The sequence below is a fragment of the Sesamum indicum genome, linkage group LG12 (assembly GCF_026168435.1).
Source record: "Sesamum indicum cultivar Baizhima isolate 11 linkage group LG12, ASM2616843v1, whole genome shotgun sequence".
Classification (NCBI taxonomy): Eukaryota; Viridiplantae; Streptophyta; class Magnoliopsida; order Lamiales; family Pedaliaceae; genus Sesamum; species Sesamum indicum.
In genome coordinates this window covers 3934631-3945084 of record NC_142668.1, presented here as the reverse complement: position 1 = coordinate 3945084, position 10454 = coordinate 3934631, and the positions used below count along the sequence as shown (strand labels likewise).

Genomic DNA, 10454 nt, shown 5'->3' with positions numbered 1-10454 from the left:
CTATTAATAATAAAATATTTTTTTATATAATAATTACTTAATTATTTATATAATAAAATATTATTTTAATTAAACTAAAATTAATTTTATATATAATTTTAAAACAAAAAAAAAGCAGCGGCGACGTCGTCGCCGCCGCTGCTGAAGAGGAGGGTCGCCGCCCTCCTCACCATGGGCGACGGCCGTTGCCCAACGCAGCAAGGGCGACAGCCGTCGCCCATCCAGCGAGGGGGGAGGATAGGAGAGGGGGGAGGGAAGGGGGGGTTTGGAGGTGGAAGGGGTGGGGGAGGGGGGAAGAAGATGGAGGTGGGGGTGGGCCCGGTGGGGGTTGGGGGGTGGGGTATAATTGTTAATTTTTTAAGTTTTTTTATAAATTATAATTATATGTATTATAAATATATGTTAAAAATTATAAATTAAAATAATTATATATTAATAAGCCTAGTTGACCGGTTTGACTAGAAGGGTATTTTAGTCATTGTTTCTAAAAAAATAAATTCAAATTGACCAGGGGGCTGTGTGATTATTTATTGGTAACCTAGGGGTGATTTTTTATATTAAAAATTTCATAAGGGGTTTTTTAATATTTTGTTATATCACAGGGGGCAAAATGGATTTAACCCATATTTGTTGTGATATCCTATGCTAATATTGCTACACAGCTAAAGTAAAAGAGTGTGGGGATATCACACAACGGGTATCCTGTGCTGTATATGATATGATGATGGTCGCGAAACCATTGACTGATGTGCACCAATTAATGTAAGTGGGGCCCTTAACTAATAAACGATAATGTCGAATATTATGTCATGGATTGATTTATAGTTGTGAGTATGTATTACTGTTGATATATGATGTTGTTATATGATTAATGACTGTTAGTCAATGTGACTGCATGTACGTGAATTGTTGCCTGTATATATATATAAACTGATTAGCTATACTTATTGAGTAGGCAGCTCATTCCTTGCCACGTACTTTTCAGGAGATAGGTCACACTGATTAGCCACATTAGACTTTGAGCGATGTTGTCGTCTTTATTAGGTGGGCCAACCGTGACATTTGAAGCCAGAGTTTTTGATTGTTAGGTTGTTAGATATTCTGGTTTTTTTATCGGGATTTGTGTTTTAAGTTGTGGTACGATTTTTTCTTGAGATTATGTACATGGGGACATCTAGTGAGGGTAAATATAAACTTCCAGAGGTATCTATTACCTTTTGTGGTATATATATATATATATATATATATATTATATTAATAAATTAGAATTTACTTTACGGGTTGAAAGAGAATTACTTATAGAATGAGTTCTGATTAAAGAAAGAATGAAATAGTAATAATTAGATGTAGCGAGTAAGGGGTGCTACAGTACTTTTCAATGTGCCCCAACGTCCCACACAAATAGCAGAAATTTAGGAGGCCTTCGTAGGTGAAATGCACAAGCAATTCGTCCCCTAATGTTGATTGCAGCGGTAAAGCTCATTTGAGAGGGATAGTCACGTCATTCTCAACCCGAACCCGTAATGTGGAGCCCCAAGAGCATCCTGCTTCATCCATCTCCATGTCATGAAATTTGCCTATGTGATTACTTATCAAAGTTGCAACTCCCAAGTCCATCATGCTAAGGGGTAAGTTGTGTATGTGGACATAAAAGTCACACCAGTTCAAGTGCACTTACGCCAGATTTCATTCGTGCGCACCCTATTGAGAATAATGACCTTCTTCTCAAAGCTCCATGGGCAACCATCGAGTGCCCTGTCTAGATGAAGAGTGTGATTAAATCACAGTAGAAACCTTCTCGCATCCAACTGTTTGATCGTCATCCCTTTAACGAGGTTGAGCATCCCTTCCAGCAAAGTGCTGAAAGCCTCAAATTTTAAAACTCGATTGAAAAGAATTCGACCAACTAAGGAAAGGTGGTATTGCTCTAAATCCGAATGCCAAAACCCCCCTAGGAGAACCAAGGCTTGCTCTTCATCCTCTGTCAACTTCATGCAGCTACGTAACTAATCAATTTCAGCCTCCATACCCTACTACATGAATGATAAATGACTACCCCTTCTCCACTCAGCCAAACAGCCTCTGATTCTACAATTAAATCTCCCGAGCCTGCTTCCAAACAGGTAAGCAGACCTTGCCTCAAATGTCACCTGGAAGAAGAAAACATGAAAGTCAAACACAGCTAAAGCTAGAAGAAATTTGAAATTACCGTTTGTCCCTGGGTTCTGGAAGAAACTCCTACTTGAGGAGAAAATCACAAACCCTAAAGGAAACGATAATCGCACAAATAGATGGAAACATAAACGAAATGGAAAACAATCAAAAAATCCTAGATGAACAAAAAACATGCAGGAACAACGAAATAGGCCAAAGTAACGAGGATCCCCAGCCACGTCATGTCCAAGCCCGCATAAAAAATGGTCCGACCTTGAAGAGAGCGCAACAGCTCACCAGGTAGACAATTCCGACGCAGGACACCGATGAACAACAAGGAACAAGAAAAGTTTCTACACCTATAAGCTCCCACGCAAGAGAACAAAAACCCTCATAAGAAAGGAACTGGCATGAGAACTATCTTGATATTATATATCGGCCAACTAGAGTTGCTTGGTTTGGTAATATAATAGGAGGCATGCACAACCCAACAGTACTATTATAAGAAATGAATTCATATGTTTAGCATACACATTACTCTTTTTTATTTTTTTTTTGGAGAGGAGCTTACACATTACTGGATACTAGTAAAGTTTGGTGTTTTGAATGCATTGGCAAATCCCACCTTTATTCTGCTGCCTCAGCCAAGTTCTAGATGCCATAAGAATTTAAGGAGATTCCTCTTTCTCATTTGTTTGATGATTGGACAAAAAAAAAGGAGGCCCTATGACGTAATTTGGGAAGATGATCATATTTTCTCTGGGAAGCTACAGACTTCAGATTAATTAATGTATTTGTCTTACTTTCTTTAGTTTTATCTTTTACTAGTGAAAAGCTTGATACCGAGATTGATAACTGAGCTACACACTCCTACCTATCTACGTATTAAAATTGGGTGAATGTTAACTTACCCCTAATATTGAAAATGAGCATATTTTTTCATATGAAAAAAATATAGTAATTTATCCTCTATACTTTTTAAAATAAAACAAATTACCTCCTTATACAAGGAGGTAAATTGCTTCATTTTGAAAAACATAAGGAGGTGAATTTTGTATTCCAAAAAATATAGGAATGTAAATCGCTACTTGTTTTTTTCATAAGGGGATAATTTGTTCATTTGTTATATCACAAAGGGACTGCTTGCATTTTTTCCTATTAAAATTGATTATCTTGTCACCTTCCCGAATCAGTAGATGTGTGCATGATCAACAAATCCACCTAGGTCTCACTACTCTCGGGCTCCCTGAAGATCCATAGACATACATTCATATTGTGCCTCGCTATATTACGGAAACTATCCACGGCAGATAAACCGTGGTTGTCGTATCTTGGCACCTGTGTTCTTTATGATGAAGGCGCAATAGAAATACATACAAACTTATTTTTTCGATGTCGTTATGCCAGACGATGCCTCATAGCTGTGAGACAGGATGTTAGATTAACATAGCCGAATCGAGACTGGGCCTTAGACGTGGAGTGGGCTACTAGGAAGTGAAGAGGGAAACATATCGTCAATTTATCCTATCGTGCATTACTCGCTGCATGTGTTTATTATATCTGGAGAGAGCGGAACTTGCACCACTTTGAGCATGTTGATCGACCACCGAGCTCCATTGCTGCCATCATAGTGGACGATGTTAGACAGAGAATCATTTGTGCTAATTTGTCACACTCTGTTAGTACTTCCGCATTATACAGACTATGGTGTACCCCATGGTCTGTTATTGGAGAAATCAATATTTGACTGTTGTACTGTACGCATGCACCTTTTTATTAATGAAACTTACATTTACCCAAAAAAAAATCAACCTAGGTCTGTCCAATGAGTAGATTTTTATCTTACCCAAGCCTATTATCAAGAATAAAAACCTAGATTTAGGCCCACAAAAAATAATTAGACTCAAACCCAACAAAAATATAAATTGGGTTGGATTGAGTTTATGCCCATTTATACCCCTACAATTACCCAGACCCAATACTTACCCAATCCAATGTAATTGACCCGAATAACCTAGCCCAATAATCAATATTTTTAAATCTTAAAAAATATTTCAAGAAACCTAGCACCTCGATTCCCAAATCACCACCTCACATTTACACGCGGCACTAAAGATCAAAGTTGTTGCAGCACACACCCACCCCCACCCCTCATTCCCCGCCTCACCCCTGCCATGCTCATTATTCTATGGGCTCTTGGGTTAGGTCCAGTTCTACACGCTCATTATTCTATGGGGTTTTTTGTGGATTTGGGTCTGAGTAGTGCCTTACCATATCCATTACGAGGCCTAAACCCACCAAATTAGACTACCAAGCATTAAGTATGCATTCCACAACTCAAAATTTACAATTACAAGTGTTCCATGAAAATGATAATGTTGGTGGTATCCTTAAACATGTCTTAAGCTATTTCTCCCAACAATTCCACACTATTTCTCACTCTCATTTACAGAATTTAGTCGTCTTATTCTCTGATCAAGCTCTGCCATCACTGCTGGCTCCTGCTTTTTCCGTTGCTTTGATATATTTGTGGTCGTCATAAGCCCTATCTTGTCAAAAGCAACCTACCAAAGACGCACAAGAAATCATTCAAAACCTCGTCTGCCCTCCATTTCAATCAGCCACAAATGTCACAACTTAAAGAGCAGAGAAGAAATAGACTCAGAATGAAACTTACGGTTAATAATTCATCAGGATCGAACAGGTGATGAGTACTTCTTTGTATAACATTAATCACATCACCTACGTGATGTGTCGTAAGCAACTGCCTTTCATTCATCTGCGTTCGTCAAAAGGCAATCCTCAAGTTTCATAGGTCCAGTAATTTTAGAAACAAAGCAACACTTTACTTCAGAAAACTTTACCTTAAAAATTGCTAAGGCTACATTAAATAAAACCTGTGCTCCTTCGTAGAAGAGAACGTCCCATACACGCAGTGTTGTCTGAAAGAAATAACAAAACTCAGATTGTTATCAATGAGCCAATATAACTATTCTAATCCAGGTATACATGGTAAATATATGAGGCCAATAACTGTTTTCCAACCTCTGATGGCAAGCTTTTAGAAAATAAACATAAAAACCACTCTGTGCAGACAAGAGAAACATCAAACTCTAAAGCTTCCAGATGAGCAGCGATCCTGCATAATTGTTCTTCTTCGTATAAATGAACCAGAACAATGTTAGAAATAAAACCAGATTAGCTCAAGAAATGGAAACGATAGTTAACCTGGGGCACTTTTTGGTCAGAAGATCTTTAAACACTCGCTGTTCGACATGGCATCCAGACAAGTTGTTCGTGTAGCAATCATTAACTAACACATTTTCTAGGAGAACAGCAAGCATCCAGAAAGCCTCTTCTTCAGTTTTCATCACAAGCAACAATAAAGCTGCAACATAATTTAAACCCTGCAACATATTCATTTAGGTAACCATTACCGGAAAGAACGGATTTGGAAAGGAGGAATGAGCAAATAATATAGCGTTCCTGAATGGTAGAGAAACCCACCTGGCAATAACCAACATCAGAATCTCGGAAAGAATATCCAACAAGAACACGCCTTAGAGCAGCATGCCCCTCTGGAGTGTCCAACCACGGGTGACCGGGGAAAGTTCGAGGGAGGTCCTGCACCCACATTGTAGAAGAATAACTGTGAGGATGGTACATTCAAACTCTTGCAATCCCAACCAATGAAGGTTTAGAGTGACTAAATGTCGAACAGAAGTTAGGAAACAATTACACAATGGCTGGATGCATTATCTACAAGAATTATGCCATAATTCTGCTATGCCTAGAGCTAATGTCCCTATACCATAAAGTTTATTCTCAGACAAATTATCTACTATATGTACACTGTGTTACTCTTTTGAAAATCTACAAGAAGACACAGTCACTTCCACTCTTTGCATCAGATTTGTATTTTACAAATTAGGAACTGCACGGACCACCACATAATGTCAGCATCTGCATATCTTTCATGACCATAGTCAAATATCAAGTGGTTAAACTGAAATTATGTCAGATTGTGAATGCTAGAATTGAAAAATTGATTCAACCATACGTACCCTAATGAGCAGAAAGGAAAGCGAGCACCACCAACATCAACACCAACATTATGTTTGTAACATTACCAAACTAAGGGAAAAATTACCACCCATCGATGGAAATAATCAAGATATGAGCAGGCTTAAGAAAGTACGATAGTCGAGTCTTGGGAAAAATTCCAGATATTTGATATGTGGACTCCAAGAGTGTCCCTATAACTACGGTAACCTGGTATGGGAATTTGCAACTTTTTATGCCATAAATCTTGATGTTTACGTACACATCATTGCCACCCACAATTAGTCTGACATCTTGGGTTGATGCACATGATTTAGCTCTCACATGAAAGCATGTGATTCATTTCCTGATGCTGAGGAGTGAAAATTCTGGTTTGTTTTGGACGTCTAATTTAATTGTCAAAAATGGACAAGCCATTATATATAACACATGGCACACCAAAGCAAAAAGAAGAATTAGTTTCAGATAAATCACAAATCTCAAAAAGACATGGGTCACTTGGCACGTTGTACAGCAAAGAAGCCCTGACCCAAAGCATGCGGGCAACAGAGCAGGAAAATGATTCATTTTCAAGATACAGTTAGATATCATTTTTGTTTAATTAATTCCACAACATCCACCAGAATTTTTGTTTATTTGATGTGTTAACCAGGGGAAGACAATTTTCTCCATGAGGTAGCTCTCTATTTCCAAGGAACAAGCATTTATGCCAGACAGCCATAACTGAGAGACTACTCCGGCTGTCAACAAAAGAGTAGGAGAACTAAAACCATAGGTCTACATAAAGGTTGATGAGAAATTGGTCAACTAAAACTATAACACTAATGACTAATGTTGTTAAGCTATAAAATATATGGAACTAAAATGCATTTCCTAATTCAAAAATCATCCTTATGTCAACTTTTACATCAGGTGCTGTAAAGGAATTGGATCATAGTACATTTTTCAACATAAACCGAAGACTAGTACATATTTCTTTCATGTCCTCACTCACTATATACAGCTATTTACCTAAAACACAAAATCGAAGAAAGATATGTGAAGACTGCCCTTTAGATAAATAGATGCATGGATGACTTTCTACATTTGCTATAGAAAGAAAACACTGGGAAACTTGCTAAACATGAGATGCAACTTAGTCATATATGACACTAGGATACGATGATTAATATGACAGTTAAAACTAGGAAATGCAATTTAAATGAACTTAGGAATATTGATCAGGGAAAGAAAGTAGTCTTTACCCAACCTCGACCTACTCTGTTCCTTGTTCTGATTCACCTTCCAGAAACTAAGAGTTAAAACCAAATGGAGATAATTGACATAATTTTTGTAGTTTCAAAAATGTTTCATGAATTCAGTACACTTCAGTTTTAAAATTATGGAGAGAACATGGTTCTGAGTTTCCTATTAAACTATACCAATTTGAAGTGGAGAGTTAAGTTTTCTTCTAAATTATGTTCTCACCAGGCCCGGAGTTATCAATTTCGAACAAGAAAAGCCAGTTGTCCACTAACTTCCATAATCTATCCAGTCTATTCTCAACAAGATTTGACAACAGTCTATTCTAATTCTTCCAAGAGTGTCGCGAAAACAAATCCTTGATCCATGTGTAGGACAGGACCGGTGCCAAGAATATGATTCAGCAAATTGTGTCAAGAACCTGTCTCAATTTCGTACTATTTCAGTTTAAAGTATTGATTGCTACAAACTGGTTTCTTAGCTACTAACCCCTCATCCCCACCCTTTCTTTTCCAACTTCTAACATTAATGTCAAACATTCCTACAAGCAATCAAATGATGCAAAAAAATACGAAAATTACGCATCAATCAAAATCCCAACAGAGATTAAAAGAAAAGTAAACCCCACATACATGATCAATCTGCTTGGTTGCAGAGGTAACTTTGTCCTCAACAGCACTGGTCAAATCATTGTAATAGCTATCAGGGACGGTGGATTTCTTCTTGGCGGCACCGGATAAGGTAAACCATACTTTGGGCCTCAAATTTGGTGGGATTCCCTTCCTGATAAGCCTCTTGAGAGTGATGGCATTGGTCAAAGTAGAAAATTTGAGGGAAGATTTAAGGGTGGAGGAAACATGTGCATCCAAATACCAATTGGCACCTTTACTGGCCTCCAAAGCCCACCAAACTCTCCCTTGTTGCCTAACCTTCTCTCTCACCTCATTCAGAACATTCACATCATCAACATTTCCTTCAACTGTGAAACCATACAGATCTTGAAATTTCACAGTCATATTCGCCCTTCTTGCATGGATGCTTGGCCTCAATATGGGTATCTGGGCCTGGTACTCTATTTCCAGGTCTCTCTTGCTCTGAATCCCACTGCCTCCATACATTCTTGGTATATTTATTGATGCAGAGACAGAGTACAAGATGGGTTGAGATCAAGAATACAGTCACTTGGTTTATCAGCGAGGATAAACCCAACGAAATTGAAGGGAATGAAACGAGAGGAAATGGTCAGCCTTCTCTTGTAAGAGAAAAAACAACAGAAAGAAAGCTAATAAGAGCTTCTTCAAATGAAAGAATGATTAAAAACAAAAACTCTTTTTACAAGAAAAAAAGGAAGAAAAATCTTGAATGGAAAAGGTGGGGTCTTCCAAGATTTAAAAACAGTCCATTTTCTGTACCCTTTAACTATACTATTCCTTACATATATATACACACACACACGGGAAATTTGGATCAAGAAGTGAAAAGCTCGGGATGTTGCTTCAAATGGGCTTTTTCTATGTCAATAATAATAATAATATATGATATATCTCATGAAAGAACAGCAAAGAAAAGGGTTACAGAAATGGAAAGGAAATATAACCAACAAAAAAAAAAAAAAAAAAAAAAGACAGACAGAGAACAGGAAAGAAAAGAAAAGTTCAACTGTCTGGAAGACCCCAAACGAAAAGAAAATCAAAATAAAAATGAAAAAAAAAAAAAGAAGAAAAGAAGGAAAGTGTGAGTTGGGGAAATGGAAGAAGAAGAAAAAGAAATAAGTGAATGAATTAGTGGTCTGAATTCAGAGAAAACAAGCGAAAACAAATGGTCGGAGGAAAAGGAAAATGAGATTTTTATGTAATAAATAATACAAACAAGGAAAAAAAACAACACTGCCACTACTACTCTACCTCTAATACTATTTCATTTGATAATAATAATAATAATTAAAAAAAATTAATTTCTATTTGTAAGAAGTGTCGTGGGTGGGATGTCTGTGTTAGTGATGGGATGTTGCTCGCATGACTTTCACTTCAAATTAATTATCCCACCTCGCTTATCTCTTTATTTACTCATCACTTTCTTACCATCTCATAACTGCTTTTCTACACTCCCTCTACTTAAATTTTTATTAAATATATTTTTCATTTTTTATTAAATATATTTTCACTGCATAGAATATATTCATCCCATTAAATTATAAAATATAACAAAATAGCCATTTATGATATCGATCGATTTTTTAATGATAAAATGTTCTTATTATTTGCACCATCTAAAATATATCTATAACAATAATTCCGCTGAACTATAATTTGATTTAGTATAAAAAGTTTATTTAAAATAACTATGCAATATTTATAATTTTTATAATTAGTATAGAATCTTTATAAAGTCTATAAGTTTACAAAACATTATATCTTTTACAAAATTGTTAAAAAAGTTATATAATTTTTGTTTGTGTTGTTTTATATATTGAACTTTTTTTAAAAATAAATTATCATAACAAATATATGTACACTGCAAAATATGCAAATGTATAATATAATTAATCTATAGTAGTGTATAATTTTTGGAGTAATGATATAAATATTTTGATTATGCATATATATAATTGAAATACAAATTTGTAAGTTATATAACATAACTTTTTAGAAAATTATATGCACTATATATTTACACATATTTACTTGTATTTATTAATATAAATAAATTATTTTGTAAAATATGTTTTGTATACATAATTTATAAAACAAAATAAATTTTGAAGATTATTTTTGGATAAATTTGAATAAAATTTCAAATCACTTTGAGAATGTTTTTAATAAAACATACTTTACCAAGTAAAATGACAAGTACAAAAAGGCTATTGTTTTTTGTTGTATCCAGCATGGTTGCATTTGAACTTTTATTAGTCTCTCCTCATTGGAGCATCTTTACTAAGATTGATTTACATGTCTTGCTTTATATCCATGTCAGTGAAACTGAAATAGAATATAAAG

General features: G+C 35.9%; 1 protein-coding gene across 1 annotated transcript; it reads right to left on the bottom strand.

Annotated features, from left to right (window-relative positions):
- Window positions 1–4456: 4456 nt before the first annotated feature.
- Window positions 4457–9212, bottom strand: LOC105178759 (Ypt/Rab-GAP domain of gyp1p superfamily protein). Its single transcript, XM_011102303.3, has 7 exons — window positions 8091–9212; window positions 5662–5778; window positions 5383–5561; window positions 5200–5293; window positions 5019–5096; window positions 4832–4933; window positions 4457–4718 (listed from the first exon to the last, which is right to left on the bottom strand). Exons 1-7 carry the CDS (start codon window positions 8574–8576, stop codon window positions 4584–4586), a joined length of 1191 nt encoding a protein of 396 aa, XP_011100605.1. The 5' UTR covers window positions 8577–9212; the 3' UTR covers window positions 4457–4583.
- Window positions 9213–10454: the final 1242 nt, after the last annotated feature.

Excerpts from the sequence above, each read along its gene's own strand:
- LOC105178759 (XM_011102303.3), bottom strand. The coding sequence starts at position 8,576 with ATGTATGGAGGCAGTGGGATTCAGAGCAAGAGAGACCTGGAAATAGAG. Across the intron at positions 5,562-5,661 it reads CTGATGTTGGTTATTGCCAG|GGTTTAAATTATGTTGCAGC; the intron begins GTGGGTTTCTCT and ends AATATGTTGCAG. Across the intron at positions 4,934-5,018 it reads TAGCCTTAGCAATTTTTAAG|ATGAATGAAAGGCAGTTGCT; the intron begins GTAAAGTTTTCT and ends TGACGAACGCAG.